The following is an 18,941-nucleotide window of genomic DNA, read 5'->3' on the forward strand; positions in this document are numbered from 1 at the left end:
ACATTTCATTTTAAGGAAATAAAATGAATTAAGCCCAGAACTAGAAAGAGAGGCATATTAGGGATGACTAGAAAATAATTTCTGTAACATAAAAATTTAACTAGTAAGTCTTTGGTCTAACACTGTAATTTTATATACAAATACCTGATTTTCATGTTACTTGTCATGAATATATCTTTTAAGTAAAATAAGATTTATCTGCCCTGAACATTTTACTAATTTTTATTAAAGGGTTATTTTAAGTGGTTTTTCATTAAAAGACTATTAACTATTTATCTATGTACCTTATGTATTGTCAATAGTTATATGATTCTTTTAAAGTTTACTTATATAATCAAGTATATAGTTTTTCAGAATTGAATTACCAGTGCTTAGTTTCTAAGGAGTAAAAACAACTATATAAGAAGAGATAACTTTTAAAAATTTTATGAATTTTGAAAAGCATGTTTCATTCCAGCATGTGAATGTTTTATTTATTTTTCTTTTTTCTTTTTTTTTTTTTTAACTTATTTTTCCAGGACCTTTGTCAGTTGGTTAATGCTGATGCTCCTTACTGGCTAGTAGGCATGACAGAAATGACTCGAACATTTGGCCTTGAATTACTTGAGTCAGTCCTGAATGATTTTCCACAGGTCTTTTTACAAGTAAGCCATTTGTAGTATCTTGCAACAAAATAAATCATATTTTTTCACAGGTATTTTCCAAGAAATTACCATGTATTCTTTTTCCCATGTGAGAGGATTGAAAGAATTACAGCATTAGACTTCAGATGTGATAATTTAGTGTTGTCTTACATTATTGTAGTGCCCTAGCACTTTGAAATTTTAGCATTAGAAGGAGTTCCTAGAGACCATCTAGTGAGGCATTTTCCAATCTGTGGGTGTCTGAGGGAATTTGGTATGTGAGCTGTTTATTATAATATTTAAAAACTGAAAAATTGGGGCACCTGGGTGGCTCAGTGGGTTAAAGCCTCTGCCTTCAGCTTAGGTCATAGTCTCAGGGTCCTGGGATCGAGCCCCGCATTGGGCTTCTGCTCGGCAGGGAGCCTGCTTCCCCCCTCCCACCTCTCTGCTTGCCTCTCTGCCTCCTTGTGATCTCTCTCTCTCTGTCAAATAAATAAATAAAATCTTAAAAAAAAAAACTGAAAAATTGTTACTGATTTTTACTTGTTTATGTAGCTATGCGCTTTTGGATAATTCAAATGGAAAAAGAAGTCCCAGACTTTAAAATAATTATGCAGTGCTCTTGGCTGGCTTAGTTGAGGAGCATGTGACTCTTGATCTTGGGGTCGAGTTTGATTTCCATGGTGGGTGTAGAGATTGAAGAGATAAAAACTTTAAAAAAAATAGTGACTATGCTTGTCATTGAGTTTTTTTTTTTTTTTTTAAATCAGCTTATTGTGTTCTGTTCAAGCAATCTAAGTAGAACAAAATATTAAGTTAATTATTAAATCTTCCATGCATGGGGGTGCCTGGGTGGCTCAGCGCATTAAAGCCTCTGCGTTTGGCTCAGGTCATGATCCCAGGGTCTTGGGATTGAGCCCTGCATTGGCCTCTCCGCTCAGCAGGGAGCCTGCTTTCTCCCCACACCCCAGCTCCCCCTGCCTGCCTCTCTGCCTACTTGTGATCTCTGTCAAATAAATAAATAAGATCTTTAAAAAAAAAAAAAAACACTTCCATGCATGAACAGAATAGTTATCTTGACAAAGTAAAATTAATGAATTATAGAACATATTTTATTTACCTGGTTTTCTTTCAGCAGCCTATTTTAAATGCTTTAGCTGTTTGAATTTGTGTAATCTGTCTTCTTTATTCTCTTCTTTGTTTTGAATTGCTAGTGTTCTACCAAAATCACAGTTCCTAATAATAAACCTCTTAATTCCAAATCATTAAATGTTCATTTTTAAATTAGATTTTTTTGAAATATTGATGACCATTTTGATCTTACAGTCTGAAAGAGCAACACTAATTTCATAATTGTGTGTAAACTGTAGAATAATAAACTAAACATGTAATAAAGCTGATTATTAATAAATTTTATTTGCCAGTAAGTCTGTGTTTTTAAAAGTATAAAGTATAAACTAAATTAATTCTTTTTTTTTTTTATCTTTGCAAATAGCACCAAGAGTTTAGTTTCCTTCTCAAAGAAAGGGTATGTCCTCTTGTGATAAAACTCTTTTCTCCAAATATAAAGTTCAGACAAGGTTCCAGCTCTTCATCTTCTCCAGCACCAGTTGAAAAACCATATTTTCCTATCTGCATGCGTTTGCTCAGAGTAGTATCTGTTCTAATTAAGCAATTTTACAGCCTTTTGGTAAGTGCTAATTTTCATGTGTGTTTGTATGTGTAATTGCATGTAGTGCCCTTTAAATGATGATTTATTATAATGCATTCAGCTTTTACACTTCAGAATTTTTTTTAAAGTATTTATAGGTGTTTTCCTAGTTATTCTATGGCTTTATTCTATCCTTTCTTAGATTTTTGCTTATGTTTTATATAGTATTTTTAATGTATGTCAAGGGGAGTCATGGCCTTTTATCTGAGGGCAGTATAGAATTTGTGGCTTAGAAATTTGGCTAATTAGCAAATTATCTCATTTGAGGGTAATTAAAATTTTAGTATCTTCAGTTTATGCTGCTTTTGTTTATACTATTTAATGTATCTTAACAAATTAAAGCAAAGAAGTTAAAAATTTGGTGAACTCTAGGATTAGAAATCAACTGTTTTGACTTCTACTCCAGTATTGTATTTATTTGGCATAAATTTATGAATGCAGGATATGTTGTGATACTCCTTATCATAATATGTCAATGTAATAGTTTTTAGAGGAAATGGTGTGTAATACTTTTTTTTAGTTTTATGTTATGTGAAATTCATCCTTGTACAGTTTTTTAGTTTATATCCTTATTTAATTAACAGGAATAATTGGTTGTTGATAATTATGAAATAGTTCACTATATAAATTTATAATACTTCTAACACTGTGAGCCGTCGATGTGCTAAATATTAGAGCTAACCATCAACTTTACAAACAAACAGATAAGTTTATACTAAATTCTGTGGAGAGGGGCACCTGGGTGGCTCAGTGGGTTAAGCCTCTGCCTTCAGCTCAGGTCATGATCTCGGCGTCCTGGGATCGAGCCCCGCATCGGGCTCTCTGCTCAGCGGGGAGCCTGCTTCCCCCCCTTCTCTCTGTCTGCCTCTCTGCCTACTTGTGATCTCTCTCCCTGTGTCAAATAAATAAATAAAAAGTAAAAATTAAAAAATAAATAAATAAAATAAATTCTGTGGAGAGCTTTTTAAAATAAAGGGCTTTTAAAAATATTTATGATAAACATGTCATAGATTTTCTTTTCATATTCCAAATCCATTTGTGCACAGTGTATTTAGAAATCATCTTTATAAGCATTGTAGTTAACAATTATTTCTGACCACACAAAGTATACCTATAGTACATATTGATGTATTTAATGTAGAAGTACTTACAGGAAATCAAATCACTTCAAACGAATTGCTATTTATTGGGGACACCGTTGTTATCAGAGTTGGGTCCCAGAAGTTTAAGAGTCTTTTGGTACACTCATAATTGTTGGCTTGGACTTTTTTAGTTCCACCAAAATTAATAACATACGATTGAATATTTCAGTACATAAGTTTGGGAATTTACTTTAATTCATAGCTTCATCTTTCTCTGTAAGGGTTAACTTTTAAAAAATTACAGTGTTCTTCTCAACACTTATGGTATTTGATATAATTTTCAATAATTATATTTAATTGAAAAACAGTACTTTTTTGTCTAATTATATACAATTGAAATGGAGGGAAATTTTGTGAGTCATTACATAGATTAACTTTTGAAAGTTTTGAAAGGTCTCCTGGCGCTTGCTGAAAATAAATGAAAGGTAGCTTAATTTCTTCCAGAGATGGAGAGCTTTTACCTGTCGCCTGTTACATATTCTGAGTTATATTTATTTATGGTCTGTTTCAGTCCACAAAGAAACTTTTTAAAAATGTAAACCAGAGTGACATCAGCAAAATGTTGGAAATATGAAGCTGAGCCCCTCTGTCCCCCACGGAAACACCAGGTTAACAGTACATAGATTACCTCTGTGAGAGCTTATCAGTTGAGAGGTTATAGCACCCCAGACAAGTGTAAGGCAAAGCAGAGAGGTTCATTAGAGTGGGTAGGAAATCTTATTGCACTTAGCTGCATACCGCATCTCACTCCTTACAAGAGCACAGCATGGTGTGATGAGGAGAAAACTCCCAACCTGTGGTTTCTCCTTTAGGTTACAGAAAGATGAAATATGCATCCTCCATTCTAACTTTTTTGAGGTATGCTAACTGGTTTCTGTCTCACCTGATGGGAGCACTGATGGGAAAGGTAGCAGTGACGGGAAAGGTAGCAGTGATGGGAAAGGTACCCTGCTCAGAACAAAGAAAAGTTCTGCTGCTTGCTGCTGCCCAGAGAGCGTAATACTGCAGACATACACCAGGGGGAGCTCCTGAATAGAAACAAGGAGGAAATGTCTTCAGCTGGGAAGTTACACACACAAGCCCAGAGGAAATAAACAAATGGACAGAAGAAGTTTGAGAGGATCCCTGACTGATTGGTGAAAGTCTTTGCCTAAAGACTAAAAGAGTTGGCTTTTTTCAAATGCCCAGATTTCAACAACAACAACAAAATAACAAGGCATACAAAGAAATAGGGAAACATGGCCCAATTCAAGGAACAAAATTAATCTCCAGAAACTAACCATAAAGAAATGGAGGTCAGTGAATTACCTGACAAAAATTCAGAATAATCATAAAGATACTGAGTGAACAAAAAGAATACAGACAACTAAAATTAAATCAAGAAAGTGGTGTATGAACAAAATGAGAATATCAAAGAGAAACTATAAAGGATAAAGCAGAAGAATACAGTAACTGAATTGAAAAATGCACTGAGGGGATCAGCAGTAGACTAGATCAGTAGACTAGAAGAAAGAATCAACTAGCTTGAAGACAAGTCATTTGCATTTACCAGATTAGGGGAAGAAAAAGAAGAAGAAGATGAAGAATGAAGAGCCTGTAAGAGACTTATGGCATACCATCCAGCAGACCAAGATACACATGTCTAGCAAAAATGTACTGGGTTATACTCTCACACTCATAACACCTCATCCATGAGACATAATGGAGTTTTTCCCATATCAGCAAATTCTCTGACAGTCAGGTATTTTACATTTTAATTCAATTCTGATACTAACCACAGTTAGCATAGACCCTACGGTTAAGGACTCAGTCTCACAAGATTACCCCCTATTGCAGATGCCAATTGTTAATAATATGTTGCCCACTTACCCACAGATTGTAACTTGGCTGTATATGGGAAGTTCCTTTGGGTTTCCTAGGAAAACAGTTTACTTACTATTGTCTGTTTATTACAAAGGATATTTAAAAGGATACTACTACTGATAGGCAGATGAAGAGCAGGGTCTGGAAAAGTCCCAAGAGCAGGAGCTTCTGTCCCCATGAAGTTGGAGTGTGCAACTCTCTTGGCATGTATATGTATGTTCCTCAACCTGGAAGCTCTCTAAACTCTGTACTTTTAGGAATTTTATGGTAATTCTCATCATGTAGGCATGATGGATTATTAACTCAGTTTCTACCATTTTCCCTTCTCCAGAGAATGAGGGCGGGGCTGAAAGTCTGAAGCTTCTAATTATGATTGTTTTTTCTGGTATCCAGCCCGTCTCCTGTAATCCATTAAGAATTGCCTCATTAGAGTGGAAGATACTATTCATCTAGGAAATTCCAAGAGACTTAGGAGCTCTGTGTCAGATGCTCTGATCACTTAGGAAATTATAGGGATTTTAGGAGCTCTGTGTCAGAAACCAGGAGCAGAGACCAATATATATATATATTTTTTTCTTATTGCTTAACAATACATTATGGGAGTCTCAGATGAGGAAAGAAAGGGGCAGAGAGCCTATTTGAAGTAATGGCTAAGGGGCGCCTGGGTGGCTCAGTGGGTTGAGCCGCTGCCTTCGGCTCAGGTCATGATCTCGGCGTCCTGGGATCGAGTCCCGCGTCGGGCTCTCTGCTCAGCAGGGAGCCTGCTTCCCTTCCTCTCTCTCTACCTGCCTCTCCGTCTACCTGTGATTTCTCTCTGTCAAATAAATAAATAAAATCTTTAAAAAAAATAAAAAATAAAAAAAAAGAAGTAATGGCTAAAAACTTCCCAATTTTGAAGAGGAAAGGAACATATAAATTCATGAAGCTCAGAGAATTATAACTAGGATTAATCCTAAGGGAGCTATACCAAGACCCATTATAATTAAGCTGCTAAAACTTACAGAGAATCTTTAGAGCTGCAAAAGAAAAATGACTTGTCATGTGCAAGGGAACACTCATAAGACTGTCAGTAGATTTCTCAGACCTAATCCATAACTCCTAACATGGTGGTAGTATTTGGAGATGGAATCTTTGGGTGGTAATTAGGGTTAGACAAGGTTATGCAGGTAGAGCTGTCATGATGGCGCTAGTGACCTTATATGAAGGAACACTAGAGAGCTTTCTTGCTCTGTCTGCCATGTGAGAACACAGTGATAAGTCAGCTGTCTGCAAGCTAGGAGGAGAGCTTTCACGCAAACTGCAGTGATGGTGTCACCCTGATCTCAGACTTCTAGCCTCCAGAACTGTGCCAAATAAATTTCTGTTATTTAAGCCACCCAGTCTGTGGTCTTTTGTTACAGTATCCCAACAGACTAAGAACTTGGTTTCTGTCCACCGGTTGTCTTATGTAGCAGTTCATCTGGTGACTTTGTCAGAGATATAGATATAGATACCTTCTTCAGAATTTCGGTTTTGGATGAAATTTCTGTTTTTGAGTGCATTTATTTTAGATACTGTACAAAGTGCTTTACATATGTTAATTCATATAAACCTTACTACAGCTAAAAAAAAAAAATGAGACTTGGGATATTTATGTAATTTGCCTGAGATTATACCTTCTAATCCACAGAGCTGGGATGTTAATGAATTCTTTTAGAACCCAAAACCCTTGCTGTTAATTCCAGTGCATTTTACTACTTCTCTGTTTTCTTAGTTCTCATTTCTTTTCTCTTCAAGGCTGCTAATGCCAATTTTAAATATTCTATCAGACTTTCTTTATTGTGTCCTAAGTCAGCAGTTATCTTATGTTATAATCTGTTAGAAATCCATGTGATGCTGTGATTAGAATTGCTACCAGGATGATTTTGATTAACTTAAAGCATCAGTTGTCTCTTGACTACTATGCTTTACCAAAGACTAGGAATTCAGAAACATTTATCACTCTTTATGCTTATAATGGAGTTCATGAAGTATCTTCATGCCACAAGGAATTGGACTTGGGCCATAGATGCCAATCTTAGTACCTGTTTCCCTATTGAGTTCCACCTCTTGGGGGAAAAGGCTTAACAGATTCACAGTCGGCACCCTCCTTTGATGTCCTTGATTGAGAACAGTGCAGTGACCTCAGCACAAGTTCTGTGATCAGACTTTCACACTTGGCAACAAGGGAGGAAGGGAGAACAAAGTTCCAGACCTCAGGAGAGAGTCTCTCCTTTACCCAGATCACAAGGTTTTAGTGGCTACAATATAAATTTATTGTTTGATTTGTGCTGTAGTCTGTCTACCACAGGAGAGAAAATGATACACTCTTCAAGGCAAGTTTTTTTAACAGTATTTCCTTTGGCTGTGATATAATGATGTTTCTGAGAGTCTTTGTTTTCTGGCCTCATAATCTAGCTGATGAGGCTTCAGTTCTACCACATACATATTTCATTTTCACTCTAAAGTAGGTAGTGTCCATTTGGAGGATGCACTAATGTTAAAACTCAAGTACATACAACTTGTACAGTGAGTCACCACATTCTTTTTCAGTTCTTTACTAAAAGGATCATTTGTTTAATAGAAAAAATAATGTGCTCTGCATTTGCATGAATTTTATCATGTTTAGGGGATGTTTTTATTCTTACAGTTTTCTGATTTGATTTCTCCGAAAGATACAGATAATTTTATCCTTTATTTATAAGAAGGTTATGTACCTTGTCATCCACTCAGTTGGTGGATAAAGAAGATGAGCCTATCTGAATTCTGATCTAGTGCTTTTTAGCTGTCTTATGATTAGAACATTGCTAAACCTCTGTTTTATGACTTCTCCAATCATAGCAGTCCACAGATAAAGTTTTTAATTATCCCTCCTGCTTTCATGATCATGTCCTGATTTTAAGCATTCAGTTAACAGTACTGAAAGGCATTAGAAAATACCAGCTGCTAAGACTTTGGGTGAACATTCTCTCGCCCCATGTGATGCTCGCTCATTTCAGGATACCCCTAGCTAATTTGTCCAAGAAGGTACCACAGTAAAAGGAGGGTCCAGTTTGGCTTAGTAATCACAATGTCAGGTTCTTAGCTCTCAGATATCCTGTTGTGTCCTCAGTTAGTGTACAACAGAAGTAATCCATTTACTGTTGAAAAACCTGGTTACTTTTTTTTTGGTTGTTTATTCATTTATCAGACATTTAATACATAATGGTGAAAATGTGTTTCAGACATTTTTATTTACAAAGAACTTGCAGAGGAGATGGTTTATATTGGTAATGGTAACTAATACTTACAAAGCAAAGCTATGTACCAGGCCTTGTTCTAAATACTTTATGTATTTTTTTACCTGTCAACTGCTACAGATTCCTTGTTTTTATACTAGAAAATATATATTAAACGTGCTTAGGCTTATTGCCTCTCTGTTTAAGCAGCAAAAGAACTTACGGGAAAACGTGGTGTTATTGAAGAGTAGAACATACATTCTATTAGCAGTTTATATGATACATCCTACCTGCCAGGAATGAGAATGGTGTAATGGTACATAGTGTTTTCTAAAGAATAAGGTTAAAAGGTTAACCATGAGAGCAGATCACTTTTGTGTTTTCAGGGATGTAGAGAGATACTGATTATTTTTATTGTTAACTTTTTCCTATATAGTCTGCTTTATTCTTTACTCCCCTTTAAAAATTTTAATTTATTTAAAATTGGAAGATTTTACTGGTTTGTCCATTACACTAAGAACAAGAATGTAATTTATAAATTCTGATCTTAGGTTTAAAGATATTATTATTTAAAAATCTTTTTAGGTAACTGAATGTGAGATATTTCTGTCACTTCTGGTGAAATTTCTGGATGCAGATAAACCACAGTGGTTACGAGCTGTTGCAGTAGAATCAATACACAGACTCTGTGTGCAGCCTCAGCTCTTAAGGTAAAAACCTCAGCAATATTTTGCTAAATAGATAGGGTAATGTTTGCTAGTAGGAAGAGTTTAAATATTTATTCCCAAGTATTAGTGATTTCTAAACAAAGAAAACTGGGTATTATTTATAAATGGAGTGGTAGTGGTGTGTGTGTGTAAAACAGCTGAGCGGTGGGCAAAAAAAATAGGGGTAGTAATTGCCATCAATCCAAATTTATTGGCTAATATGGCCAAGATGATTTTTATCTTTTATAACACTAACCTCAGTCTGAACCTTTTTACTAACTTAGTAAAATCACTCAGGTGTGATGAAGTTTTAAGTACAGCATTCAGACTGATTATATGAACATTAATTGCTATAAAAAATGTTAAAAATTTTTAATATATTCAAGTATTTTCCTCAGAAACATTTAAAATTATTTTACAGATCATTTTGTCAGTCCTATGATATGAAACAGCATTCTACCAAGGTTTTTCGTGATATTGTGAATGCCCTGGGATCTTTTATACAGTCGTTGTTTCTTGTCCCTCCTACCGGAAATCCTGCTACGACAAACCAAGCTGGTAAAGACTAATTCTTATTTTGTTTTTTTATATTCTGCCATGATTTCCTGAATTCACTGTTCCCAGAGGATATTTTATGGAAATTTTGTTACTGGAGAAATTTGGATTACCTAAATGTATTGATAGTAAAGAGTTTATACTTAAAGAAAATTCAGTCTTGTTGAGGCAGCTATGTTTACTTCTTTCCAGAATATGTTTCCTTCTTTACTGTACTTTCAAGTTCTCTAATCGCTTAAGAATAAGAGTTTAGATGTTTATTTTCATTTTAGAGGAATTTTCATTTTGGGGCACCTGGGTGGCTCAGTCAGTTAAGTGTCTGCCTTCAGCTCAGGCAGGGTGATCCCAGGGTGCCTCTTCTCCCTCTCCCTTTGCTCTTCCCCTTCTTCTGCTCTCTCTGTCTCTCTCAAATAACTAAAATTAAAAAAAAAAAAAAAAAAAAAAGGAGAGAGAGAGAAGGATCTTCATTTTGTGCCTCTCTTTAAAGAATTTGGTTCACCACCTTAGGAGGTCTGTTCATTTCTCTTTTAAAAAAATAGGTAAACTTGTTTGGCAATCAACATATGGCTTGTTTCTTTTTGCCTTCTTTCTGTTTATCTTCTACTTTCTACTGTCTGATTAATGGTTTCTTAATTCTTTATTTTCATCTCTGATAAAAAATGGTCTAACAAAAAGTATATTATAAAGTTTGTCAGTAGTTTTACTCATTAGTACCTTTCTTATAAAAAAGGAAATGGGGACGGCTGCATGGCTCAGTTGGTTAAGTGGCTGCCTTCAGCCCAGGTCATGATCCCAGCATCCTGGGATCAAGTCCCACATTGGGCTTCTTGCTCGGCGGGGAGCCTGCTTCTCCCTCTGGCTCTGCCTGCCACTCTGCCTGTGCTTGCTCGCGCTCTCTCTGTCTCTCTCAAATAAATAAAATCTTTAAATAAATAAATAAATAAATAGGAAATGGTATTCTGGGGAAATAGAGCCTCTAATAGCCAAAGCAGGGTTGATAAACTTCATTTATTCGTGTGGTATCCTTTCTTAATAGAACAAATTTTCTTTAATTAAACAGATGTCTGTGTATTATGGATTCGTAATTAACTAGTAAGTTGGTATCTTTGCTTTCTTTCCCTTGTCTAATAGGAAACAATAACTCAGGTGGCCCCGTCTCAGCACCAGCTAACTCAGGAATGTTGGGGATTGGTGGAGGTGTTACTTTGCTACCAGCATTTGAATATAGAGGAACTTGGATACCTATTCTGACTATAACAGTGCAAGGCAGTGCAAAAGCCACGTAGTAAGTAGTAGTAGCTTTATTTTGTGATGAATGATGCCATTGAGGTTATTTTATCCTAAAATTTTTCTGCATTATATTTAAAATTTTAAACCTAGTAATTCTAATGCAATTTAGAACTAATTTTCTCTTGTTCTATGTTGAGTTTTACATAGGATTGGGTTTTGTTTGTTTTCTTTTGTGCTGTTTATTGATGTGTTAGTGTTAACAGTATTGTGAAACAAAAGGTATTTTTTTTTTTTTGACAGAGATCACAAGTAGGCAGAGAAGCAGGCAGAGAGAGAGGAGGAAGCAGGCTCCCTGCTGAGCAGAGAGCCCAATGTGGGGCTCCATCCCAGGACCCTGAGATCATGACCTGAGCCGAAGGCAGAGGCTTTAACCCACTGAGCCACCCAGGCGCCCCCAAAATGTATTTTTTTTTACTTGAGGACCTAGTTAGCTTTTCTGTATGGCTTTTTGATTTAAGTATGTGATTTTGGACTTAGGTCTTTTAATGCTGACTGAGTCACCAGCAGCAAATGAATTAACCTTTTTAAAAATCTGTTTCTTCACCTATAAAATGAGAGAGTAGTGTTATATCTACCTTTCAGGATTCTGTAGGTGAGAAAATTTATTTTAACTGTAGCTAATTACGTTTTTAGAGTTTAACACACAGTACTTATAGTTTAATTAACTTAAGGTGTTTAATGGAGTCCATATGTGTTATTTTTATTGTCATTAAGCCAAATTTTATCTAAAACTGGAATTTATATACTAGTTCTAATAAAATAGCACTGAAATACTGAGATAAGAAAGCGTGAGCTTTGTTTTAGGTTGTGGTATTTATAAAAATCAGCATAAATCACCTTTTTGTCTTTACTAGCATTTAAGGTCTTTACCATAGAATGGGGATTAGAGTTTGGGATTATTTTCTTTGTTTCAGGTGCATTTTCTCAGTAGATCATTTCTTCATTGAGAATAGAGAATAGAGATTTGTCTGAAAAAAATGCTTAGTACTCACAGGCTAAAAGTCTGTGGCTCTAAAAGTCTCATTTGCTTGGCAATGATTAAACCCATAAACTTTACCTCTTTGTTTGAGCTTAGATCTCTTGATCAGTAATATAAATATATCTTTACTGATTCTCTAAATTTTAAAATCCTTGGAGCTCACATTCTAGGGGTTAAATTGATAGGCTTTAGAGTGAGACTTGGGTTAAGAACTGTTGATGGATAACTGTGTCACCTTAGTCCTTAGTTGTATCATCTGTATCTTTTAGGGGTTTGTGAAAAGTTAAACAAGACAACATATATCAAAAAGCCCCTAGAGTCCCAGGCCAAGAGTTATTGTGCAACAAATGGTAGCTGTTTGTAGGTGTTGTTATTGTTTATTCTGAGTTTTGCATTTCTTTACAAATTACCTACCTCCAGTCTTGATTATGATTCAGCAACTTTTAGAATTTGAGTCTGGAAGTCTTTTATTAACTTATTGTAATCTTTAGTGATTTCAATTTTTTTTTTGAGATGTAATCCACACACCATAAAATCGCCCTTTACATTATACATTTTATGGTTTTACTGTATTCAAAAGCTATGTAACAGTAACCATCTTGAATTCCAGGACTTTTTCATCATCCCAGAAAGAAACCCATATTCATTCTCTAGTCTCTCTTTCCCATTCCCCTAGCAACCACTAATCTGTTTTGCATTTCTACTGATTTCCCTATTCTGGATCTTTCATATAAATGTAATCACACAATAAATACTCTTTTATTTAGTCTTCTTTCAGCATGTTTTGAAGGTTCACCTGTATTGTAGGATATATCAGTACTTCATTTCTTTTTATGGCTAAATAATATTCAGATTTATGAATGTACTGTATTTTGCTTATCCATCCACTGATGGGTATATTTGGACTGCTTCCACTTTTTGGTTTTTAGAGATAACGCTGCTGTGAGCATTTGTGTACAACTTTTTGCTTAGACATATGTTTTCATTTCTCATAGATGTATATACCTAGGAGTAGAATTACTGAGTCACATATTACTGTGTTTAACTTTCTGAATAACTGCCAAACTATTTTCCCAATTGACTCTATCATTTTATATTCCCACCAACAATATATAGGGGTTCAGATTTCTCCACATCCTCAGCAGCACTTGTTACTGTCTTTTGATTATTGTTACAGTCTTCTGATTTTAGCCATCCTAGTGGACATTAAATGTTACCTTACCATATTTTCAGTTTGCATTTCTCTAAATACCAGTGACATTGAATATCTATCTCATTCACATACTTTTTGGCCATTTATATATCATCATGGGAGAAATGTCGTTTCAGATCCTTTGCTCCTTTTTTTAATTGGGTTGTCTTTTTATTATTTAGTATATATTCCTGGATCTTTAGCCCCTTATCAGATACATGATTTGCAAAAATTTTCTATTCTGTGGATTGTCTTTCATTTTCTTAATAATGGCCTTTAAAGCACAATAGTTTTTAATATTGATGAACTCAGTTTATTTGTTTTTTCCTTTGTTGCTTGTTCTTTTGGTATCCTGTCTAACAAATCATTACCTAATGTGAGGTCATGAATACTCTAATTCTAAGAGTATTAGTTTTAGCCTCTATATTTAGGTCATTGATTAATTTTGAGTTAATTTTTGTATATGGTACCAGGTAAAGATCTACCATCAATCATTTACATATGAATATTCAGTTGTTCCAGTACTACCAGTTCTTTTTCCATTGAATTATTGCGACAGATTTAAATTTTAAGGAATTTAAAACCATAATTTCTTATTTGCTGTGATTTAAGACAAAAGATTTGTTACCTTTCTTTTTGAAAGCTTGTTCTAACTATGGAGTAGAAAATGCTCTATAATTTGACTTTGGGGGCACCTGGGTGGCTCAGTCGTTAAGTGTCTGCCTTTGGCTCAGGTCATGATCCCGGGGTCCTGGGATCAAGCCCCACATCTGGCTCCCTGCTCCATGAGAAGCCTGCTTCTCCCTCTTCAACTCCCCCTGCTTGTGTTCCCTCTCTCGCTGTGTCTCTCTCTGTCAAATAAATAAAAATAAAAAATCATTAAAAATATTTTGACTTGGGGCACCTGGGTGGCTCAGTGGGTCAAAGCCTCTGCCTTTGGCTCAGGTCATGATCCCGGGGTCCTGGGATTGAGCCCTGCGTCGGGCTCTCTGCTCAGCGGGGAGCCTGCTTCCTCCTCTCTCTCTCTGCTTGCCTCTCTGCTTACTTGTGATCTCTCTCTCTCTCAAATAAATAAATAAAATCTTAAAAAAAATTTTTTTTTGACTTTGACATATTGATGCTCTGAGTATTATTCTTACTCTGTTGGTAGCTTGTGTCTGAGATGATAGCTAAGCTGGATATCTCACAGTAATACTTTCTCATTGTGAAAATATCTTCCTGTTTATAAGATTGATTTGGTTTTGTAGTACCTTATTTTGAAAGCACCTGAATTAGTTTGAGAAGATTTATAATCCATTTAATCTTACTCTATTTTATATGTAAGACTTAATTTCTCGAATTAAATTTCTTTAATTAAAATACTGGCACATTGAGGGGGAGGGACAAAAAGTAAATTGATAAAATAATTAGTTATGGCAGTGGTCAGGCCTTAATTATTCTAATCACTTTCTTAGAATACTGAGAAAGGATCCCTCCAAATGAAACACTCATTAATTCTATTCATGTTTTCTATTCTGTTGCTCTTACTTTCTATGGACTACAAACACTTGTATATATATTTTCATCATCATGGCTTTTAATTAATGTTCTGATTTTTTCTTAATTTCAGCCTGGAGATGTTGGACAAAGTTGAGCCCCCAACTATACCAGAAGGTTATGCTATGTCTGTGGCATTCCATTGTTTGCTTGACCTTGTACGTGGAATTACTAGTATGATTGAAGGAGAGTTAGGAGAGGTTGAAACAGAATGTCAGACTACTACTGAAGCAGCTTCTTCACCAACACAATCATCAGAACAGCAAGAATTACAGTCAACATCAGACCAGATGGATAAAGAAAAAGGTATATTGATATCTGTATTTTTAATTTTTATTTTGAAATAATTTGAATTTACAGAAAAGTTGCAGAAATACTCAAGTTCCCAAACATCCCTTCACTCTGATTTCCCAGTTGTTAACACTACCCTATTTGTGTTATCGTTCTGTTTATGTATGTCACTATACTTTTCTGCTGAACTATTTGAGAATAAGTTGCAGACCTGATATCCTTAATATTTTCGTGTTTTCTTAAAAATAAGGACAGTTTCCTAATAAAACTACAGTATAGTCCCATCATAAATTTAACATCAGCTCAGTATTATCTTATCCCAGACCTCATTCAAATTTTGCCAGTTGCCCCAGTAATGTCTTTGGTGTTTTGGGATCACATGTTGAATTTAGTTCCATGTTGCTATACTATCCTTTAATCTAGAAACTTCATTAGATTTTTCTTGTCTTATATGATCTTGACATTTTTGAAGAGTAGTCAAAACAGGCTAGTCAGTTTAGGTTTGTCTTTTTTTTCCTTATAATTAGATTCAATTTACTAATTTTTGCTAGGGCTACCACAGAAATACTGCTATGTTAAACCTAGTCTATAAACACAGCAAGAGCATACAGTTATCAGTATGTCTCATTATTGGTAATGTTAACTTTTATCATTTGGTTAACATGATGTCTGGCTGGTTTCTTTGGTGTAAGATTAATTATGAACTTTTTGTGGAGAAATATTTTGAGGCTTCTGTAAAAGAGAGCTTTCCCTTTTCACCCATTTATTTAGTTTTTTAATTTACTCATTTATATTAGTATGGATTCTTAGATTTCTATTTTATTTGAAAGGTTACAGTGTGATGTGATTATAAATTATTTGGTTTAACACTCAGATTGTCCCTGATAATGGCCAGTGGGACCCCTTTCAAACTGGCCACTGTGTCCTTTTATCATTTTCTGAGCACAATTCACTATCTGACACAATATAACGTTCTAAGCTCATCTTGGATCTTTCTTGCCAAGCCCAGGAATCAGTTATTTTTCTAAGGAGCCCTTGCTCTTTTTAGTTTAGTATTTAGAAATGAACACATGGGCACTACTGTGCTTCTTACTACTTGAAAAGGAAATACACACACACACCTCTTTACATTTTTAAAAAATGTTTGTCTAAAAATGCCTAACTGAGGTTTCTTCCAGTTCTGGTTTAATACCACAAGGCTTATTTTTTTATCTTTCCATGTTTTCAATTACCTTTTCCAGAAGTGAGACACGTGGTCCCAGTTTATTCACTGGATTTACTCATTTGCTCGATGCCCAGTGTATAGAAATCAGTCTCCTGGCTGAATAGCTTGTTAACACTGCCTTTCTTCGAGCAGGTCACAGAGGCTGGAAATTTGGCCCAGTGAAGGGAATGGAATAGGAATTGGTATTACACACACACACACACACACCCCAGTTAACTTGTGTACTGAAGGATCCTACCATTGATATTTTAAAACAACTTAGTTTAAAGACTTCTTGAATTCTGAAATTGGTGTGGTTTTTAAGTTTTCATTTTTTCAAATGTATTTTAACTATTAGAACTTTAGTATTTAATAATCAAGTTGATAGAATATGTAATTTATTGCCAAATGACTAGGGTGGTTTTAGAATGATATATTGTCAAATACTCTGCTATCTATAATGATCACGAAGTGTTGTATGTTTTTGTCCTTTAAGTTAGTAGAGCTGTTTGGGAAGAAATGGTAAATGCCTGCTGGTGTGGTTTACTTGCTGCTCTCTCACTCCTCCTTGATGCCAGGTATTCAGTCTTTATAATTTTTTTTATTGCATGTGGCAGTTAATAAGAAATAAACATTAAAATAGATACTTAAATTGGTCCTTATTGTTTTTTAATATTAATTTTTCTTATCTTTTTCATAGTTTTATATATATTGAACATTATTATTATTTTTTTTAATCAACATATAATGTATTATTTGCTTCAGGGGTACAGGTCTGTGAATCAGCAGTTTTACACAATTCACAGCACTCACCATGACACATAACCCTCCCCAATATGCATAACCCGGCTACCCTATCAATTCTCCTCCACCCCGCCTCAGCAACCCTCAGTTTGTTTCCTGAGATTAAGAGTCTCTTATGGTTTTTCTCCCTCCGCGTTCCCATCTTGTTTCATTTTTTCCCCTCCCTGCCCCCCACAGCCCCCCGCCCTGCCTCTCAAATTCCTCATATCAGAGAGATAGAACATTAATCTTTTTGGCCACCTCCCTCTCCTTCATCCTATTCTTGCCCTGCTCCCCCGCAGAATAGTTGTCATGATGTTTTAATGGAAAATACAGTCCTAAAATTACAGAGTGCCTTTGTCACTTCAAGCCTTTCTACTACTTTTGCAGTGATGATAATTATCAGTTACTTTGATTTTTTTTTTTCCATAATGACAGGATTTGCTGATTTTAAAATGCTTGATATTTTGGGGAACCTGGGTGGCTCAGTCAGTTAAACATCTGCCCTTGGCTCAGGTCATGATCTCTAGGTGTTGGGATGGAGCCCTGCATTAGGCTTCCTGCTCAGCAGGGTGTCTGCTTCTCCCTCTGCCCTTCCCCATGGCTGGCTCATCTTTCTCTCTCTCAAATACATAAATAAATAAAAATCTTTAAGAAAAATGCTTGATGTTTTAGGTTAAATCTTTTGAGTATGTGACCATTTTCTTCAATAATGATATATGTATTATATACTGCTTTTACCCAGTTCAGATTTTCAGGCATTATGTTCATTAGTTAAAATTCCTTCTTAAGTAAATTGATGTTCATAATACTTTTGTATAGATTTTCTTAAAACTTACTGAATACCTAATTCCATGTCATATCTGCAGTATTATTAAACATAAATTAATCCTGTTAAATAAAATACTTTTATCTTTTCAGCACAGATGAAGCTGCCACTGAGAATATTTTAAAAGCTGAATTGACTATGGCTGCGCTTTGTGGAAGATTGGGCCTTGTAACTTCAAGAGATGCCTTTATAACTGCGATATGCAAAGGTTCCTTGCCTCCCCATTATGCTCTTACAGTACTGAATACCACCACTGCAGCCACACTTTCCAACAAATGTAAGACTTTAGCTTATTCACAGTTTTTTCCATCTAGTGGAGTGACATGGTATAGAGAAAATATTATAGAAATTCTGAGTTCAGGGCACCTGGGTGGCTCAGTGGGTTAAGCCGCTGCCTTCGGCTCAGGTCATGATCTCAGGGTCCTGGGATCGAGTCCCACATCGGGCTCTCTGCTTAGCGGGGAGCCTGCTTCCTCCTCTCTCTCTCTCTCTCTGCCTGCCTCTCTGCCTACTTGTGATCTCTGTCTGTCAAATAAAATAAATAAAATCTTTAAAAAAAAAAAAAAAAAAAAAAGAAATTCTGAGTTCAGGCCTCTGCTGTTTCATTCACTGACTCTGACCTTGGCGAGGAAGTTATGATGTGGAGCTTCAGTTATTTCCATCTCTTCAAAACAATGGGGGTGCAGGGAGAATAATACAATTTTAATACAATTTTAAACATTTTATTTTGTATTTAAAATTGTATTAAATTGTATTTTAAAAATACAATTAAAAATTGGCCTTAACTTTAATTAGAAAAGATTACTGGGAATGCATTTTAAAATACTTAATGTGTCCTAATTCTGTTTTGCTTGTGAAGAAGTCTGCCAAAGTTTTACAATTTTAAAAAGCTATATAGAGGGCGCCTGGGTGGCTCAATGAGTTGAGCCGCTGCCTTCTGCTCAGGTCATGATCTCGGGGTCCTGGGATCGAGTCCCGCATCGGGCTCTCTGCTCAGCAG

General features: G+C 35.4%; 1 protein-coding gene across 7 annotated transcripts in view; it reads left to right on the forward strand.

Moving 5' to 3' along the window:
• Nucleotides 1-18,941, forward strand: part of MON2 (MON2 homolog, regulator of endosome-to-Golgi trafficking) — a 108,923-nt gene that overhangs the window by 37,028 nt on the left and 52,954 nt on the right. For all 7 annotated transcript variants that reach the window (XM_004766585.3, XM_013063576.2, XM_045071837.1 and 4 more), the window contains 8 exons: nucleotides 519-644; nucleotides 2,119-2,313; nucleotides 9,161-9,285; nucleotides 9,704-9,840; nucleotides 10,969-11,122; nucleotides 14,908-15,140; nucleotides 16,826-16,907; nucleotides 18,034-18,218. In XM_004766585.3, coding sequence (XP_004766642.1) covers nucleotides 519-644; nucleotides 2,119-2,313; nucleotides 9,161-9,285; nucleotides 9,704-9,840; nucleotides 10,969-11,122; nucleotides 14,908-15,140; nucleotides 16,826-16,907; nucleotides 18,034-18,218 — 1,237 coding nt within the window. The remainder of the gene's footprint in view (nucleotides 1-518; nucleotides 645-2,118; nucleotides 2,314-9,160; nucleotides 9,286-9,703; nucleotides 9,841-10,968; nucleotides 11,123-14,907; nucleotides 15,141-16,825; nucleotides 16,908-18,033; nucleotides 18,219-18,941) is intronic.

The sequence above is a fragment of the Mustela putorius genome, unplaced genomic scaffold (genome assembly GCF_011764305.1).
Source record: "Mustela putorius furo isolate JIRA1106 unplaced genomic scaffold, ASM1176430v1.1 tig00003988_pilon_pilon_pilon, whole genome shotgun sequence".
NCBI lineage: Eukaryota > Metazoa > Chordata > Mammalia > Carnivora > Mustelidae > Mustela > Mustela putorius.